We start from the raw sequence: 19,715 nt of genomic DNA on the forward strand, positions 1-19,715 counted from the left end.
TTAATTTTTTTTATCCAAATAGGTTTAAAAGCTTTTTTTAAATATAAAAATATATTTTTAGACACTATCTAAACACCAATAAGAAAGCCTCAATTTATGTTTATTTTTTTATACTACTTAAAAGTACAAACACAAACTATCCCAAATGGCCAACGTTAGACAGCTTTTGAACATTATAATTTCTGTAACATAGCTTCCAAATGATAATGTCACGAGGTCAACAAAAAAAGTCATAACAAATCAATTCAAAAAAAAAAGTATGCATTATATAACCAAAATTATTATTAATATTGAGAGAAAGTTTGTATTTTTTTAACTGAACGTTTCCAAGCTCCATGTATTTAATTTCATATTTTCGTGCGCTCAATCACTAATTTCATATTACTTTTCCTTTTTAAAATTTTCCCTAGATGATGTGTAGTTTTCCTAACTGAATACGGCAGTGACTATAATTCATTAATGCGAAGTGGGTTACTTGTGAAAATGGTAAAGCTTCCATATTCAAATAATTTCATAAAAATTCCTTTAATTATCACGAATTCAACCCAAGTTATTTTATTTTTAAATGAACAAATTAATTTTGTCTAATTTCCTTTTAAGAAAATTGGCAATTAAATTTTAGAATATAAAATTAGTAAACAAAAATATTGCAATTGAGCAAGACCAAGCCATAAAAAAAATTAAATAAAATCAAGAGGAAAGAGAAAAATCAAATGAATTTAGAAGGTTTCGTTTTTTAAAAAAGAAAAAGAAAAAGAAAAGTGCATTGAAGCTACTCAAATCCTCTTTAGCTTCTTTAATCGGATAATTTATATTTTCTCGTCTTCTCCTAAAAAAGAGGCAAAGAGAACAAAAATAAATAAATAAATTAATTAATTAATCAAATCCTCTGTGTCAGTTTCTCACTCCCCCACATAGGAAATCAGAAAGAAAACTCTCGTCTTTGACAACCACAAAATCAGTTTTAAATTTCTTCCCGAGTTTGGGTTTCGGTGTCTCCTCGCTGAAGAACGGTTTTGGACTCCCAAGAGCTTCCATTTTCAGGTACGCAAAACTCTATTAGCTTCCTTTTTTCCCTTTTGATCTCTCAGGAAAAAGGTTTCATTAGTACTAAAATTCTCGTTTCTTTTGTGTTACTGGGATTGATTTTTCAGAGATTTGTGTTTAGATGTTGTTTTCTGGTTCTGCAGAGTCGTCTGGTACTTCGTAATATAATAGTATTTCGTGTAATGGGTTTCGATTTTGGGTGTAAAAGATTGCGTTTTTGGGTTCAATGTTTTGTGGGTGTGTTCTTTTTCGGTAAATGGTATAGTATGATTCTAGGGTTTTTCTTTTTTTCTTTCATTATTTTTTTAGTGGCTTTAGCTTGGAGTGCTTGTTAGGGTTTCCCAGGAAATTTGGTTTCCCTTTGTTTTCTTTGTTGTCATCAACTTTCCAATTGTGGAGTTTCTGCTTTTGTGAACAAAGATTGCAAATTATTTGTGCTTCTAATGCTAATATACAGAAAAAAAATTTATGCTAATTGATTTTTAATTAGCCAATGAGAGAATCCATGATGAGAATTCACCAATGAGAGAATCCATGATGGACACTGCAGGCATAGTTAATGTATGTTAATGCTGTTTTATTATCTTAACTGAAGTAATTTGTTCTAAAATTTGATTGCTTTGAATGGATTTAGTGATATTTTTCTTTTTTTTTAGTGATATTTATCTTTTAATAATGAATGTTAAGTTTTGGATTCTAGGCAGGATTCTGATACTTCATAAGAACACTGAGAGAACTGAAGATTTAAGAGATTTAGGAGTCCATTATGTTGAAGCGGTTGCCAAGCAGAAATCAAAGATCAAAAGGCATTAGGGTGAAACATGTTTTGCAGATTTGTCTGCTTCTTGGAGTCTGCTTTTGGCTAATCTACCAGGTTAAGCATTCCCATGATAAGAAAAAAGCATTGGACGTGAATGGTGTGAAAACCTCGGCCGCAAGCGTAAGCGATAGTGAGATTATCAAACTTGGGAGGAAAGACCTTCCTCGTGAGGATGTAGCTAAAATTGAGAAGCCTGAGGAAGAAGAGGAAGAAACCCCAATAGAGGAAGAAGAAAGGCAAGAAGAAGAGCGAGAAGAGGAAGATAACAAGCACGAAGGACATGGAGAAGAGGAAGAAGAGAACAAGAATGAAGAGACAGAAGATGGAGGTGGTGGGGATGATGAGATAGATGAGAATGACCAGGAGAGAAAAGAGGAGGAAGGCAATCGCGATGAGGATTTTGTAGATGATGATAAAGAGCAGGAAGGGAATGTTGATGACGAGGAGAAAACAAATGACAATGGAGACATAGAGGATCAAGTAGAAAACGGGAACTCATCTGAGGATCAGGATAATGACGGTGGTAATCGGAGTGATCATGAGGCACGGGAGGAACATTATAAGGCTGATGATGCATCCAGTGAAGTGGCCCATGATGCCCAAGTTGTAAACACGGAAATAAAAACAAGTTCAGAAAACTCAAATGAGAACGTTGAAACAAATAATGCTGAGAAATTGAATAACACGGAGGCTGTTAACAAGAACAAAAGCGAATTGAGATCAGTAGTGGGAGAAGGTGGAGTTGCTGAAAATGCTACTTCTTTGGATGTGGTTTCTTCTGGGCAGAAGGTTGAGAATAGTTCTGTGGATAACCAACTATTAGAGATAACAAAAGTTAATGATCAACCAGAACCAGGCAATAGCGGAGTCCAGGTGAGTACAGAAGCTAGCAATAGCTCTAGTGTAGCGAGTTCGGAATTTAACAATAACACAACTGCAGTAGTGAGTACAAAGGAAAGCAATAACACAACCGAAACACAAAATGACGTGTCTTCCAACTCTTCCCAGAAGAACAGTACAGAAGAGTCTGTAGCCGATGCAGGTCTTGCTCAAAATGCAATGTTGGATGGTACAACCGGCAGGGGGAGCACAGGAGAGAAAACTTCATTACTGGAACAGACAAACAACTCCACCATCAATTATGAGAACAACAAGGTTGATTTTAATTCCACAATTTCCACTGAAACGAAAAATGCAAATGAGGCCTCCAAAGAATCCTCAGATTCATCTAATAACACAGAGCACGATGTTTCGGAAAAGATATTGAAACCTGATGAAACAGTTCAAGCAGAGGATGGTTCCAATTCTTCGACTGCGAAGGAGGATACTGATGCTACTCAGAACGAGAAGTCAGAGAACAAAAGCGATGCTGAAGGAGGAGAAGAGGGTGCAGGCTCGACCAGTGGGACTGAAGTTGCAATTCAACATGATCCTTTAGATTCTTCGGATACCCAGATTGGGCAAGAAGTGAAAGACGTTAGAACGGATTTGGATACATTACCAGACTTGAGATCTATAGGGGATGAAAGTGAAGGGGCTGCAGCAGAATGATTGTTAAGATTTCAGAGGTTTTGAGTCTTTCCATGTGCATCCGAGGTCTCACATTTAGCTTTTTTCTCTCGTTGCACAAAGAGCGAAAGATTAGCTTTTTCTTTCTTTCTTTCTTTCTTTTCCCCTTTCTTTTTGGGGCATAATTGTGTGAAGCTATTGTCCTATGGCCAGAATAGTTAAAACTAGGTTATCTGTATAAGTATTAACTAGTTCCAAGTTTCCATCAAATATTGGTTTTCGTCTCTTGCAATTTGCTTTTTCTTCAATTGTTTGTAATAATTTGCTTTTGCTATTTTGATGAGGGTGGTCCGTGATTCACAAATGCTGTTTGTGTTTATTTATATAAATTCAATTTTCTGAACCTAATTTCCGACTTGGTGATTTTCAGGAGCTGGGTATGTGTTTATATCTCAAGCAATTTCTCATTTTTTGGCTCCTTAATCAACGTCTCTAGCAATAGGACCCAAAAAAACACAATTTGGTGTTCCGCATAAAACAAAAGAAAAAAGGAGGTAAAAAAAAAAAAAGTGCAAATGGTTAGAGGGCTCACAAAGTCACAATAAACCAAATATATACATTTTAACTTCATTTACGTGATTTGGAATTCTGGGTTGCGTTTGGAATTAGTTCTAAAATAATTTTATTTTCTGTATAAAAATAGAAATGCAAGCGTTTTTATTTTCATTTTGAAATTATTTTTGAAAATGCGCTTGGTAGTTTTATTTAGAGATTGATTTCAATTTTAAGAAAAATTGAAACTGCGTTTGGTGGTTTAAATTTTTTATTTTAATTTTTTTAAATTGTCAAAGTTAGAATTTAGTTGCAACACTTGTCATCAAGCTAGAAAAATGCCAAACCACCTACATATTAACTAATGACTCAGCCACCAACCACCGTTTAACACCACCAATTTTTTTACTCCTCAGCAGCTTATGACCAGAAAAAAAAAATCTCTACTCAAACTTCTTCTCCTCTCTCCAAAGTAGAAGACATAAGAGTAAGGGTTTGAGCTAGAAAATTCGGACCTAAGAGAAACCTCCTAGAAAACCATGACTTTTTTTGACAAATTCTAAGTTTAAACCCAAATTTAAGAGGCCAACTTGTACAGGAGTCAAGGTAAGGTGTTCTTCTTGTATTAGAAGGGTTTTTTCATGCTTTTGATGAATTTTTTATGGGTTATGTGTTTATGGGCTGATTAGAGATGTTTTTGTAAAAATGCGACAACCTTAGAACGGAAAAGATGGGGGGTCGTCTCAGATCGGAGAAGAGCGGGGTCGAGGGAGGCGGAGACCGACGAAAGAGACGGAGGCCGGCAAAAGAGGCGGAATGAGAGGCGATGAGAGATTGGGGAAGGTTCTGAGAACTTTTAGAAGAATGAGAAGAGAAAGAGGACACGGTAGAAAATGGGAAGGAAAACGAAAACGGAGGAGAAAATGAAAACGACTTTTTTGCGTTTTCAGATTCTTCAGAAAACGACAAAAACGTTTTTGTTTTTATTTTTTCAAACATTTTGCACCAAACGCGTTTTTCACCCGCGTTTTCAATTTTTAGTTTCGAAAAACGTAAAAAATGAAAACGAAAATAGAAACAAACACGGCCTGGATATTAGGTACCAACGTCAACCCATTAACGAAAGCATAGAATAAGGTGTCTTTATATAACAAAGAGGACCACAATAAACTTCAACATCAGTCAAATTGTGATGTCAAACGAAGATATTTTTTGCGCTCAAACAGAAACAGAAGAAACTTCCATTACTCAATCGTGGGCTCTTTGAAATTGATATGTTAATGAATTCAAATGGCGACTTCTTCAAACCCATAAGCTGGCAGCCACTTGAGCCCCTATGCCCCACTTGATGTTACAATACTAACAGACAAACAAGTAGGTAAACAAAATTAAAACGTTTAATTCATAGAGTCAGAATTATTTTTTATTTATGTGTGTTTTTAATGAGAAAAAATACTGTAATGAGTAACGAACTATGATCCGAACCATAACACGAATCTATCAACGAAACGCATCATAAATTTAAGTTAAGAGGTTCAAATGTTGAGGAAACCATTAGTCAGAGAAAATTGCAAGAAATTAGAATTGAAATTAGAGAGTTATCATAGATAGAACAAAAAATCATGGAAGAAGAGAAGGGAAAATGTCAAAAAATGAGAACAATCCGTCTCTGCAAATTGCAGCAGCAGTTAAACAGTTCACTCCGATTTCGAGGTGATTCGGGGTTGGTGTGCATTCCATTGCAACAGCATCCAAATTATTGACGTGCCTGGTCAAATCACAAAGAATGCCATTACTTTTAGTAAGTGATTAGAATTTAGCTAACCATGATGTGATGAACTAGAACGTGTGTAGTGTATACCAATAACTGTGTTTGGTGAAAGGGAAAGAAAATAGGAAGGAAAACTATGCAACTTAGGTGAGGAAAATAGAAAGAAACGGGGGAACTTTTCTCTAATTGGTGTTTGTCACGGTTTCCTTTCAACTTTGGAAAAAATAAAAACTCAAGTCTTGTGAAGGATTTTGAAATCCTTCACGGCTTCACCCAATTTAGTTCGTCCTCTAAACGCAACTACGAAAAAACCATAAGATTTGTATAGGTTGTTTCGTAAGGGAAAAAGAAAATAGGAAGGAAGGAAATGTATAAAACCAGGAAGTAGACGATTTTTCTTATACCGTGTTTGGTATGGATTCCCTCTAATTTATTCCAAATTTTGAAAGGATCAAAAATTGAAGTCATATGAAGGATATTGCATCGCTCACTCATATTCTTTCCAATCCTTCCCAACAGACAAGCGACAGATCATAAAATCCTTCCACTAATCTCTCCTCCTCCCGCTAACTTTTCCCTCCTACAAAATAAGCTCTCAAAATCCACCCACTATACCTCTGACCTCCCCTATCTTTCCCTCCACTTCTCCCTCTTACCAAACAAGGTAGCAAATGATATTCGAATGGAAAAACAAACAACAACAAACCAAAACATATAACACATGCTCAATTATAGGCACTGAACTAGCAAATCATCTCACAAACATTTTGCAATTTCTTTGCATATTTACACCAAATCAATGATTTCTTCCCCCTTCACCATTAGATCAAACTTTGGCGGTCAATGTCTCTCTTTTCTTTGAGATTAAATTGTGTAAATTTGCTTGAAAAAGAACAACAAGAAACAAAATCAAGGAAATGAATTGAATTAAATTTGTACCTGCAAAAAATGTGACAGTAGAGAGATTTGTAATGGCCATAGTGCGATACACGAGGTATTCAGTTAAGAAATGACCGAGTGCGTAAACAAATGACAAGAAGGTAGCGAGGTAGAGCGGTTTGTTGTCAAGATTAAAGGCGCACAGAAAGCAAAGCGTGCAAGTCAAAAGTGTCCACACCCCAAAGGTTCTTCCATGAACTTCAGTCACTGTTCGAAACATGAGAAATTGAAATTTAAAAAAAAAAAAAAAAAAAAAAAAAGAGGAAAATTAGAGATTAAGGCAGAAAATAGAGATTAAAAAAAAGAGGGACTGACTAGGGGACTGAGAGAAGACGGCGACTCGGAGAGCCCAAATGTTGAAGAAACCGAACCAAACGGAGGCGAGTCGAAGTGAGCCCACAAGCATTAACCACAAACTCAAAGCCTTCATTTTCAGGGATGGTGATCGGATCTATTTTCCAGTCCTTGGCTAGAAAAATGTTTTTTTTTTGGTGAAATAGACTTTATGAGACAAAGCCAGGGCGAAAGAGCTACAAGCACAGAAAAACTAGATTAAACCCAAAAAAAAAAAAAAAAAAACAGACGGAGTAAAGAATCAACGAAACGGAGGAGATTACGGGTCAAAACGACGTGTAGCTTTTGAATCAATACATCGTTTTGGCTAACATTGAATTCTTTTGCTGCCGTTTATGAAGGAGTAAAAGAGAAGTAGACAATAGTTAGGTCCGTTTAATTCATTGATTCGAGTTTTTAATTTGAGTTGAGATGTGATTTTATATGAGAGTTTTTTATTGTAGTAAAAAAGTTAGATATGACTGTTTCTGAGAGTTTTTTACTGTAATAAAACTCAAATTCTAAACTCGAATTGGTGAAATTAGCCCGTTTAGTTCGCTGATTCGAGTTTTTAATTCGAGTTGAGATTTGATTTTATGTGAGAGCTTTTTACTGTAACAAAAAAGTTAGATGTGATTGTTTGTGAGAGCTTTTTACTGTAGCAAAACTCAAATTCTAAACTCGAATCAGCGAAATGAACGGGACCGCCTTACTCTTTTATTTAAAAAAAAAATTTTCCCTTTGCTTGCTTGTTTTCCAGGAAAAAACAAATTTTTTTTTATTCTATCGAAGAATAGCAGTTTTCATTTTAGTTCACAAGTGAAATTGGATTTCACGCTCTTTTTATTCGGTAAAAACGAGATGATGTTTTTTAAACCATTTGCTGTCGTTTATGCAGGAGTAATGGAGAGGTGGACGGCAGGCTTCCTCTCATTTGATAACGTTTTTTTTTTCCTTTTCTTTTTTCCTTCGTTTGCTACGTTGTACTTGTTCATCATTGTTTACCAGGCAAAAATAATTTTCTTTTAGTCCACAAATAAAATAAACTATTTTCCTATAAAAGGAATAAAATTAATTTATTCTCTAAACCAAGAAATTTATAAGAATTCTTTTACCCAAGACATGTATTTGGAACTTGTTTTGCTGATTTGAGTTTTTTATTTGAATTGAGATATAATTTTATGTGAAATTTTTTTACTGTAACAAAAAAATTAAATATGATTATTTATGAGAGTTTTTTAGAATCCGTTTAGTTCGCTAATTTGAGTTTTTAATTCGAGTTGAGATGTAATTTTATGTGAGGACTTTTTAGTAAAAAGGTTAAATGTGACTGTTTCTGAGAACTTTTCACTGTAACAAAACTTAAATTCTAAACTCAAATTGGTGAAATGAACGAGACAACTGTAACAAAACTCAAATTTTAAACTCGAATCGGTGAAATGAATAAACTTTTAGGCCTCGTTTCGAGTTTTCAGTTTTAAGTTCACACAGTAAAAAACTTTTAAAAAATGTCACATATAACTTTTTCTGCTATAGTAAAAAACTCTTATAAAATGTCACATCTCAACTCAAATTAAAAACTCAAATCCGCGAAGTGAACGGGACCTAAAACACTTTCAGAAAATATCACATCTAACTTTTTCTGTTAAAGTAAAAAACTCTCATAAAATATCACATCTCCACTCAAATTAAAAATTTAAATCTACGTGAACAAGACCTTAATGTATTCCAACTAAGAAAAAAGGCTTGCCATTTGATGCAGCCAAAGTTACCAAACTAGCCTCGCTTCAATTATTTAAAAAAAAACTTTTCTTTAATTTTGCAAATATATTTGCTGAGCGTCCAACTCAGACTCCACTGGAAAGCCTGTGTACAAGTGAGTGCCAACCAATAATAATGCATTCATAATATTTATGCCAACATAGGATTCTCCACACATTAGCTTCACAACAAAGTCTGGCAAAGAATATGATAAATCATCATATAAAAATTATAACAAACAAAAATACATAAATCACAAGAAAAAATAATAGAAAAAAAAATTCTCTTCCTGTTCATTCCTCACTGTACATCTTCCTCTAATAATAATAAAAGAAAAAGAAAAAATATTCCAGCTAAAAAACTGCTGTTAGTCACTGTCCCGAAGAAAGTATCCAAAGGCCAAACAACCAAAACAACTTAACCTACCCCCACCCAAAACGACAAATAATCCCAACAACGACAACCTCCCCCGGCTCTCTCTACTGCCTGAGTTCCTTGGGTAGCTTCTGCGAAAACAATCTGCAAGCATCCATGCTCAGATCCATGGCCGCCGCTAACGCCACGAACGCCGCCGCATCCTCCGAGCACGTCACATGCTGCACCCCCACCTCCACCTCCGGCTTGCTCTTCTTCCCCACTCCCTCCACCGTCGACGACATCACAAATCCTCTGTTCGACAATCCGACACCGAAGTCCGACCCAGACCCGGATCCCGCCCTCGACCCGGGTCTTGACCCGGAACCGGACCCGAGATCGATGCTGCTCTGGGGACTGATCGCCGGAGAGGAGACGATGCTCGACGTCACATCGATGGAAAACTTCCCTCCAGCAGCGGCGCTGACGGCGGAGCATGCCAGCGTGGCGGGAGTAGCGTCGTCGCCGAGGAGCTCGAAGCGGTAGCCCACGGAGTCCGTGCCGCCGCGCTCGCGCCACGCCTCGAGCCGGCCCCAGGGCTTCCACGTGCCCTCGCCGGGGCGGAGGATCAGCCACGCCCCCGGGTTGGACCGGCTCACCCGGTCCGAGCCGGGGCTCGCCACGAAAGGTGTGACCATCGACGCCACCGCAACCGGCGAACCGGAGAGGTCGTGGATCGTCACCGACCACCCCTTCCTTTCCTTCGTGTATTTTTGCTCCTTTTGGATCTTCAGAGAAGGAACAAACCAACTTCTCGACGTATTTGGTTCCGTCACCGAACTGTTTAAAAAAAAAGGTTTGACTTTTAGTCAACCAATCTCGAAAGTTCGAATTTTTTAGCTAACTGAATACAAAAAAGAAAAATAATAATAATAATAATAACGGAACGCTAACGAACCTGTTTTTGAGATCACTGGAGCTTCTGAAATCGAACTTGCAAGTGAAAACGGGCTGTTTTACACTCCCTTGGACCTGAAAAACCTGTGGACTACATTCGGGCTCTCCGTCAAACTGAAAAACGAATCTCGGGTCGGGCTCGGCCCGAACGCACAAACGCAACTGCGACGAAGATAAGTTCAATGACTCCTTGTTGTCCTTCTTTCCAATCGAAACCCAGCCGTTCTGGAAAACGTAGGGCCTGGATTCGGCGACCCTGAGATCCAACGGCACAGAGACCTTGCCCAGAAGCTTGGAAGCGTTGAGGCCGCACGTGGAGCCTCTCCGGCCCGTGTATACCTTGATCTTCAGGCACTGCGGCTTGGCGGCGAGGCTTTCGAACTGGGCCTTGTCGAGGCTGAAGCAGGCGGCGAGAGAGCGAGAGTTGGCGTCTCGGTTGAGAGGAATGGCGGCGAATTGGTGAGGGAAGTTCTTGAGTTTGATCTTGCAGAAACAGGGAGACGCCGACGGGTGGACGGTGCCGGAGAAGGATGGCTTCGAAGCGACGGGAAGCTTGAGGGCCAAGTCTCCGATTAGGATCCGGACGAATGGGCACGGATCCATTATCGAAGAAAGAAAAGAAAGCTAAAAACCCCACAATTTGAACCCGCAAACCGAAGGAGAGCTAAGAAAGTTGGAGTCTTTCTCAGTGGTGTGCTGCGACGGTTTTGTGTGCAGGTTCAGTTTGGTTATGAAGAGAAGTGTGTGAAAGATTTCTTCATATATGGTAGAGAAGAATGGGGACTTTGGAATTGCCAAAAATGGAGAGGAGAGAGAGAGAGAGAGAGAGAGAGGGTAGGTGGAAAGGAATGTGGTTAGGGAAGGAGCGAAGAGTGGTGAGAGATATAAGGAATAGATAGAAACCAAGGAGGCAACAGGCTGGAATCACAGCTGGGTCAATTTGGAATGATGAGTTTGTGTTATCGTGGGACCGACTCTACCTTAGCTGTCTATGAGCCTGCTCTGCCCTTGTTTGTTTTCCTTTTCTTTTCTTCCTTCTTGAGTTCTTTCCTTTTTTTATTCCTTAATTTCCTTTTCCATTTCTTATTTTTGAATTTCTTTCCTTTTCTGTTTTTGGTAAGTTAACTTGCATTTGAAAAAAAAAATGCTCGTTTAGTTCGCTGATTCAAATTTTTAATTTGAATTGAGATATAATTTTATGTGATAATTTTTTATTGTAATAAAAAAATTAGATGTGCATGTTTTTGAGAATTTTTTACTGTAGCAAAACTTAAATTTTACACTCGAATCGGTGAAATGAACGGGACCATTTAGACGATTAGGTCTATCCTATAGCCATGTTTATTTTACCGATTTGAATTTAGAATTCGAGTTTTGCTACAGTAAAAAGCTCTCAAAAATAGTCACATCTTTTTTTTTATTACGATAAAAAACTCTTACATAACATCACATCTCAACTTGAACTAAAAACTCGAATCAATGAATCCTATGTATCGATGGGGAATGTTTGCATAAATTTCTTGGATGCTCTTTTTCCTTTTTTAAGAAAAGGAAAGTTTAGTGAAAAAATGGAAAAGCTAAAAATTTCAAAGATTATTTTATATTTTTTTTACCAAAGATAAAGATGATTAAATAAATAAAATTACCAGGTTACTCAACGATATAAGAAATTAAGGCCTAATTCACTTTGCGGATTCGAGTTTGTAATTCGAGCTGAAATGTGACATTTTATGAGAGTTTTTCACTGTACCAGAAAAAGTTAGATGTGACATTTTCTGAGAGATTTTTACTGTATAAACTTAAAACTAAAAACTCGAATCGGTAAAATAAACGATGCCCAAATATACGCTTGATGATGCACAAAAATAAGACTTTTGTTTGTATGTTGTATGTCGTTATTTTTTGGACAAATTTTGAACATGTTCAGTTCGTTGATCGAGTTTTTAATTTGAATTGAGATATGATTTTAAGTGAAAATTTTTCACTGTAGTAAAAAAGTTAGATGTGACTGTTTCTGAGAGCTTTTTACTCTAACAAAACTCGAATCAGTGAAATAAACGGGGCCTTTTATAAACTCCGCCTAAATTTTGCCACTTATATCAATATGCACTTTAAAATGTGCATATTGTGCCCATGTATTTTGTCACTTGTGTCAATATGCTCTCTGAGATTAACTCCGTTAAGTTTTTTTAACGGAAATGCTTATAAAGGCCCCATGAACTTTGTCACTTGTGTCAATATGCCCGCTGAACTTTAAAATGTATTTATTTTGCCCCCGGAACTATAATACGTCTCCAATTTTTTCCCCTCCATCTTGATTTTATTAGTTTTTTAAACGGAAATATTGATATGACCATTAAGTTACTAATTATCTATAATATTTGAGGTTTATTGAATACCTTCCCTCTAAAATTGTTAGTTAAGCACCAATTCTCAAAATATTAGTTGATTAAAGGCAATAAAGAGAGAAAAATGATGAGCAAATCTATATAATGTAATGAATTTTGTTAGTTTTTTTCTTAATATTTCACATATATAAAAGTGCTCGACATAAAACATGTATATGTTTTATACATATATATTATTTTTAAATCTAAATGCGTTCAGATTATTTATTCTATTGTACTTTAAAAAAAATCAACACAAATCTTAAGAAACCTATTAACTTAACAAACTTAATGGTGAAATACCATAGATAATTAACAATTTAATGGTCATATCAACATTTTCATTCAAAAAATTGATAGAATCAATATAAAGGAAGAAAAGTTGAAGACATATCATAGTTCAGAGGGTAAAACAAGTACATTTTAAAGTTCAAGGGGCATATTGATACAGGTGACAAAGTTCAAGAGGTGTTTATAAGCCTTTCCGTTAAAAAACTTAATGGAGTTAACTTCAGGGGGCACGTTGACACGAGTGACAAAGTTCAGAGGGTACAACATACAAATTTTAATGTTCAGGGAGGCATATTGACATAAATGACAAAGTTTTGGAAGAATTTATAAAATTTGTCTTTTTTTTTTTGACAATCATGCTTTTAAAGTAAATGTCTATTTTTTTTAATATAAGATAACTAGAGATGGACCCAAAATCAATACAAGAGGCTTTTTCTAGTTGGCAATTATTAGTTGCAATTTTTTTAAAGAAAAATTTTGTATTCAAATAGAAATAGATAAACAAACAACACAATACAAGGCTAATAATCTAATAAAAAGAAAGACGTAAGGAGATGTTTGTTTCTTATATTCGTTATTGATTCTGAATCATGATTCATGATTCTCTACAGTGTTTTTTTCTCACAAAAAATACACGCAAAATGAGAATAATTATGAATCATGATTCTGAATTCATGAACCAAACGTCCACTAAGATCGAGCTCCTAAAGTTCTATTTGAAAAAATCTCTCTCATCAAAATAAGTTTCTCAGCACTGGAGGAACTAAACACTAACCCCCACTCAGAGAGAACATTAACATCACGACACAAATAAGATTCTAACTTGACCAAACAATCCACACCGTTGATATACTTGGTTTTAGATAGAAACTTGGTTAAAAAATCTAGATCTACATCCATCGATAAATTTTTCTTAGATTTCTTATTGAGGTCAATAATTTTTTTTTCATGAATAATTGAATAATAAACTGTGGAAAGTACTGTATGACATAAGTAAAATTTCAACTATTATTTTTTAAATAAATGTGACAATGCATTCATTTAGAAAATAAATAATATAATTATACATATTATTATAATAAAGAAGCAGTCAACCTGTTGCTTCCATTAAAGAGTGTGAGCATTTTTTGCGCTTCTTTTTTATTGACGTGTACAAAAAATAAAGGCCGTGTTTAAAATTGATCATGTTTTTTTTTACGTTTTTCGAGAAATAAACAATGAAACGTTTTCAAAATGACGTTTGGCACAATAAAGACAAAAAACAGAAATGAAAATGATTTTTAGTTTAGTGTAAAATGAGAGAGAAATGAAAAATGACTTTTAGTCATTTTTTATTTTTTGTTTTCGTTTTATCTTCTGTCGAGCAGAGAGAGAGAGAGAAATAGAGACATTAATGGGTTTTTTACACTGAAAATAATCTCTTGATAAAACTACCAAACGCATTTTTAAAAATGATTTATGTCTGAGATTGAAAACGTTTTCATTTTCATACAAAAAAATAAAATTATTTTGAAACGAGTTCTAAACGCACCAAAAACATTCGTCTCTTTTAAATGCCATTTGCTTCTAGTGTAGGCTATTATAATTGATACAATAGAGGTGAAATTTTAGACCGTCTGATCCAAACTCGGTATATATAATTAAAATTAGAAATAAAGTTGGCTCAATCCGACTCAAAATTTTATCTTTTTTTTTTTAAATAGTAGTTATATTTGCACTCTAAATATTTATAGATGTCCCTACTAATTAATGCTCATTTAAAAAAAGTTTTGAAAAATCCATCATTTTATAAATATAATTTTCATAATATCTAATTTAACCTTTTCATGCCTCCAACTAATTTTAATCTTTATATTATTTATAAAATAATTAATCCCTTTCAACTATTAATATTAAATTTTCTTTTTAAAAAATTAATACAATTCCCTTTACTTTTATTTACCAATTGTCTCCGTCTTACCTCATCCTCCTTCTTCTTCTTTGAACAAAAAAAAAAACGAGAACAACTCTCCGGATTTGATCCTCACAAAATTGCTCCTTTGATTGTTGTGCCTAATTATATTATTAATTGGCAAATTAATAATGACTTCTTCTTCATTTTTTATTTTCGGATTGAGTTTGGTTTAGTATAAAATAAAAAGTGGGGGTATGTTTGTTTATTTATTTGAAAAATACTTTCTAATTATAGAAAATGTGCGAGCATGCTCTTTATATTTTTTGAAAATTTATTTTTCCATTTATAATTGATGTGAGGGTATGATAATAGGTTTTAATGTACTTTTAATGCACGGTAAAACTGTAATAAATATATTTTATAAATTAGTGGGAACATTAATGAATTTAGTAGATGCAAATATAATTACTCTTTTTTAAAAAAGGTGTTTGGGCCGACTTGGCCTGGCCGAAATAAATTTTTAGGTTCAAAATTTTGACCCACCCCGATCCAAAAATTAAAATCCTATCAGACTTAAATCAACAGTGATGAGCCTCGAATTGACCCGTTTATCTCGACCAAAACTTCCAGGTCTATGATAAAATAACAAACATAATGTTGATTTCAATCTTGTCTGACAAAAACTTTCGGATCCTAACGTTTGGTTCATAGATTCAGAATCATTCTCGTTTTACGTGTGTTTTTTGTGAGAAAAAATACTGTAACGAACCATGAATTATGACACGAACCCCCTTTCTAAACGTCCCCTCAAATTTGATAATAAATTATACAAAAGCACGCAAAAAAATATAAACATAAACAATTTAATGCAAGCAATATATGAGCGGACCAAACGCCACAAATCAATAAAACTTAAGGAGACATAAATTTTATTTATTATGAAAATACTAAAACTATAAAAATATAAGGGATAAAACGACAAAAAATCATACATAAAGGATAAATGTCCATAAGGATCTTTCCTTTTGCGGGAGGACTTGTAGAAATTTTAGATGATGATGAGAAGGAAAAAAAACGATAAAAGAATATACTAGAAAATACTAGCATTAGAACCGATTCATTCTGCTAAACCACTATGTCATTTCAGGATTTAAAAGAAAATATTTTAATGATTATCAGATAAATAACTTGTTCATTTCGTCTATATATGTTAGATGTAACATTCGGGGATAAATTCGTAAATAATAATAATAATAATAGTAAACATATTTGGGGAGAAAATGGTTGCTAAGTTTTATGATACGGCACAAGCATACAAGACTTTTTGTAGTCGCATGTCACTGATTTTTCTATGCGGTCATGTTTTAAAATTCATTTTTATAATTAGAGATGAATCCAAAACTAATAATAATAATAATAATATCATTTTTGTTGTGAATGTTGTGATTTTATGTCGATATGATTGTTTATTGTATTATTTTATTTTTTATAGGAACTTTATGCCGATCTGCTTTTAAAAACAAAAACAAAAACAAAAACAAAAGAAAAAGATCTTTTAAAAAATAAAAATTTTACCAAAAAAGGTGTTCATGTATCCAACAAAATTGATAGGACTTGGCACGATGTTATTGGTTATACTTGTTAGCAAATGCCAACTGGAGAACAGAAGCAAATCAATGAATTTGGTCAGAAATCCTTTGTATTGCATGAATATGATAGTCGTATGGCATTGAATACGCCACCGATTCTTCGTTTTTTTTTTCTTTTAAATATTAATAATATCCATCATATTCTTAAAAATACGTATATACACATATTATATCAACTCTTGGGGTGTAACAGCTGGAGTCCTCTGAGTGGTTGTAAACTGAGCGCACGTAAAACGCAAAGCAGACAACCCATCCTCCATTTTGAATATAACTGAAAAGGCCGTGCGTTCAGTTTGAGCTGGATCACAATGCGCACGCACTGTTGTTGCCAGCAAATCAGCATCCGAGACGTTTAAAAGTGCCAAAAAAAAACATTTAAAAAATAATAATTAAGAAAGATAAATATTCGAAGGTTTTGTCGGGATATGCACGTACGGACTGGGCCACAGCAACGGCACAGGTTTGATCCATCCGAGACCAACCACTGGCCAGCTGCGCCCAAACTTGGACGGCAGTCTGACCAACCACGTCATCTCGGTCCCACTCTCCTTATTATCTTCTCTGTCTCCTGTGTTTTCTTTAAACTTAACGAGATTGATGATGATAATATTATAGTGGGGCCTATAAGCATCTGATGAGTTAATAATATAACTAATGCATCAGCCACCGTTGATCGAGGATCCGTTTGTTTGTTCATTCGAATTTTTAATTTGAGTTGAGATGTGATTTTATATAATAATTTTTTATTATAGTAAAAAAAATTAGATGTGATTATTTTTTAAAATTTTTTATTATAATAAAATTTAAATTTTAAATTTAAATCAGTAAAATAAATGGGATCCAAGTAACGACAAGAATTGCCATTCCAGCCTTTTTGTCACTGTCCCACCCCCATGTTTCCCCTTTGTTTGGGTTTAGTTGCACGTGTTAATTGCTAAGTTGTTTTGCTTTCGCTCGTCATTTGTTGTATAATTTCATGGTGAATCATGGATCACTTTCTGCTGTTGCTGTATATCTTTTAACCGCTTGATGACTTGATGTAATTGATTATTACTATATGAATAAAAAAGAATCTCACATAATTGTCATCTTATTGTGACTTATTTCACCAAGTAGTAAATAAAAATTGGTCGGGCAGATTAGACTTCTTTTTTCTTTTTATGGTGTCGGATTATCCCATTATGTTAAAATAAAAAGGGACTTTTTTGGATAATCATTGTAAAAATAAATTATTGGTAATTTTTTATTTTTCAGGTAAAATTTATATTAAAACATATTTATTTTACATATTTTTTTAATTTAATATGATTTTAATAAGATTTAATAATTAAAAATTAAAATTATTGATATGACAGACTACTGAAAAAATTTTCAAATGAAAAATATGTAAGACAGACAAAATCTTATATAAATCTGCGGATTAACAAAGTTCTATTGATTATAAATTGTTCACATTACTTGTTAAAGTATGAATTCACATCCCTAGTAAAACAAAAATTTTAAAATTTCCCGAGATAATTAAACAATATTGCCATCTTGATTGGGGTGCTCAGAACTCCTCCAGGATAATTTGATACATTCAGAATTGGCGGATTAGCTAGTGTGCGAGTAGGCATGAGCAAACAAACATAAAATGCTTGGAGATTTTTCAATTTCACGACGACTTCATTTTTCTCCTGGAAACAAATTGGGCCAATTATGCACGTATCTGTTCAAGGTAATCTTGATAAATATCTCTTAAAAATGTATGAGTAAAGATTTTTAACATTTACTCTATATTCATAACATTTTTAGTTAAATAATTACGTTAATAAAAGAGTATTTATTAAAAATAAAAGATAAAAATCTAGACTCATACACTCTTAAAAATAAATTCTTTATATTTTTATGTACTCAATCACATAATTTATTGGGAGGCAATTATTATTATTATTATTATTATCCTTATTATCCTTTTTTTTTTTTTTTTTTTCCTTTTGGTCTGAAAAGGAAAAGGAACCATGCATTCTAAATAGTAATACTCCAAATTATTATTTATGTTTTTTTATTACAGATATAGAAGAGATCTTTAGAGAGAAAATAACAAGTTTGATGAAAATTCTAGAACATTATAGTAGCTAAAGGCTGCATATATTGGGCTAGCATAATGAGGTCTAATGCAGCCCCAAACCAACAAAAAGGCTAAACTCCCCCATTAAGCCCAAACTGTGTTTAAAAAAAAACCAGAAAAATGAGAGGGACAAGGCAATTATTTCCTTTTTTTTTTTTTCAATAATTAACCATGACGCTCTTAAGTCTTGATTCATACCTCATAACACCCTTCTGCCCAAAAAAAAAAAAAAAAAGAGAGAGAGAGAGCTTCAGAAGATTTCGTTTCCAAAGCCAAAATTGTGGGCCTCTCGCAGATTAGTAAAGTCATCCACTGGTTTATTGTTGAAAACATCATGATCATAACCACCATTCATCATTAAAAATTCGTGAAAACGAGCGGCCGAGATCTGCTGAACACTTGCAATCATGTGCTCTTGCCTTGTCATATTAACCTTGTTCTTGAGCTCCTCCATTGCAGCCTTCAACGACTCTAGCCCACTCAAACTAAGCTCGTCCACAGGGGATTCCCACCAACACTGGCTCTTCACACCTTCGAGTTCTTGTCCTTTCCTTTTCTCAGCTTCCAATTCACTGAGAAGCTGAGTAAGCTCCACGTTAAGCTCATGCACAATCATTTGATTATTACCACTAATAGAGCATTTCATGGAAGAGTTTTTTTGACCAATAAGAAAGCGGTCAACGACAGAGTCAACGCTAGGGTGTCCAAAAGAGAAGGGCTTATTGGCCGGGGAGAAGGCAATAATGGCAATCTCAACCCCACAAAGTGTGCAAAGCTCACTGGCTTTCTTGAAAATTCCTGAACGTCGTTTTGAGAAGGTAACTTGTAGATTGCTTTGGTTTGGTATTTTGGCCATCACTATTTTTTTCCGACCTTGTGAGATAATTGGCTTCTTCGCCATGGTGAAAAGATGAGAGAAAAATTATATCTATATGTGTATATATTGCTTGTTTTTTCTTGGTTTATGGAAAAAACACATGGTTTGTAATATGGTATTTATAGGGGCATTTACTTGAATGACACTTATGAATAGGGCATAGGATCCCTTGAACTGCACTTATGTGTGTATCGGGCATATTGGTGTCATGTCGAGTCTTAATTGTATAATGCTTATTCTAAAAGGTGAATAATCAAAGATTTCCTGGGAGTTATACAATATTTACTCTTTTAATATAGGGGTGGGTATTAAATTGATTATCTATCCAAATCAATGGCATTAGATATAGATTAAAGCATTTGACTTTTGGCAATGATCACTTGATGTCAACAATATCATGAGTTTTCTATTACAATAGATAAATAGTATACATTGCACGTACGTTGACTTTGGAATTTCCTTTT

The 19,715-nt window shown here is 34.4% G+C and overlaps 4 protein-coding genes across 4 annotated transcripts; 1 reads left to right on the top strand and 3 right to left on the bottom strand.

Moving 5' to 3' along the window:
- The first annotated feature begins 927 nt into the window (after positions 1 to 927).
- Positions 928 to 3,740, top strand: LOC21387256 (dentin sialophosphoprotein). Its single transcript, XM_010097329.2, has 2 exons — positions 928 to 1,044; positions 1,748 to 3,740. The coding sequence occupies exon 2, from the start codon at positions 1,814 to 1,816 to the stop codon at positions 3,416 to 3,418; it is 1,605 nt and encodes a 534-aa protein (XP_010095631.1). The 5' UTR covers positions 928 to 1,044; positions 1,748 to 1,813; the 3' UTR covers positions 3,419 to 3,740.
- Positions 3,741 to 5,477: 1,737 nt separating this feature from the next.
- LOC21387257 (ergosterol biosynthetic protein 28) lies at positions 5,478 to 7,148 on the bottom strand. The gene is made up of 3 exons (XM_024165113.1): positions 6,954 to 7,148; positions 6,639 to 6,845; positions 5,478 to 5,696 (listed from the first exon to the last, which is right to left on the bottom strand). The coding sequence occupies exons 1-3, from the start codon at positions 7,066 to 7,068 to the stop codon at positions 5,626 to 5,628; spliced, it is 393 nt and encodes a 130-aa protein (XP_024020881.1). The 5' UTR covers positions 7,069 to 7,148; the 3' UTR covers positions 5,478 to 5,625.
- Positions 7,149 to 8,998: 1,850 nt separating this feature from the next.
- Positions 8,999 to 10,933, bottom strand: LOC21387258. Its single transcript, XM_010097331.2, has 2 exons — positions 10,045 to 10,933; positions 8,999 to 9,926 (listed from the first exon to the last, which is right to left on the bottom strand). The coding sequence occupies exons 1-2, from the start codon at positions 10,644 to 10,646 to the stop codon at positions 9,212 to 9,214; spliced, it is 1,317 nt and encodes a 438-aa protein (XP_010095633.1). The 5' UTR covers positions 10,647 to 10,933; the 3' UTR covers positions 8,999 to 9,211.
- A 7,691-nt stretch (positions 10,934 to 18,624) lies between these two features.
- LOC21387260 (agamous-like MADS-box protein AGL62) lies at positions 18,625 to 19,230 on the bottom strand. The gene has a single exon (XM_010097333.2). The coding sequence runs from the start codon at positions 19,228 to 19,230 to the stop codon at positions 18,625 to 18,627; it is 606 nt and encodes a 201-aa protein (XP_010095635.2).
- Positions 19,231 to 19,715: the final 485 nt, after the last annotated feature.

The sequence above is a fragment of the Morus notabilis genome, unplaced genomic scaffold, assembly GCF_000414095.1.
Source record: "Morus notabilis unplaced genomic scaffold, ASM41409v2 Scaffold1100, whole genome shotgun sequence".
NCBI classification, from domain to species: domain Eukaryota; kingdom Viridiplantae; phylum Streptophyta; class Magnoliopsida; order Rosales; family Moraceae; genus Morus; species Morus notabilis.

What these genes read in the sequence shown, in the direction of transcription:
- LOC21387256 (XM_010097329.2), top strand. Translation starts at nt 1,814, where the DNA reads ATGTTGAAGCGGTTGCCAAGCAGAAATCAAAGATCAAAAGGCATTAGG.
- LOC21387257 (XM_024165113.1), bottom strand. Translation starts at nt 7,068, where the DNA reads ATGAAGGCTTTGAGTTTGTGGTTAATGCTTGTGGGCTCACTTCGACTC. An exon ending in CGTCTTCTCTCAGTCCCCTA is followed by an intron (nt 6,846 to 6,953) that starts GTCAGTCCCTCT and finishes TGTTTCGAACAG; the next exon opens with TGACTGAAGTTCATGGAAGA. An exon ending in TACTGTCACATTTTTTGCAG is followed by an intron (nt 5,697 to 6,638) that starts GTACAAATTTAA and finishes TGATTTGACCAG; the next exon opens with GCACGTCAATAATTTGGATG.
- LOC21387258 (XM_010097331.2), bottom strand. Translation starts at nt 10,646, where the DNA reads ATGGATCCGTGCCCATTCGTCCGGATCCTAATCGGAGACTTGGCCCTC. An exon ending in TCCAGTGATCTCAAAAACAG is followed by an intron (nt 9,927 to 10,044) that starts GTTCGTTAGCGT and finishes TTTTTTAAACAG; the next exon opens with TTCGGTGACGGAACCAAATA.
- LOC21387260 (XM_010097333.2), bottom strand. Translation starts at nt 19,230, where the DNA reads ATGGCCAAAATACCAAACCAAAGCAATCTACAAGTTACCTTCTCAAAA.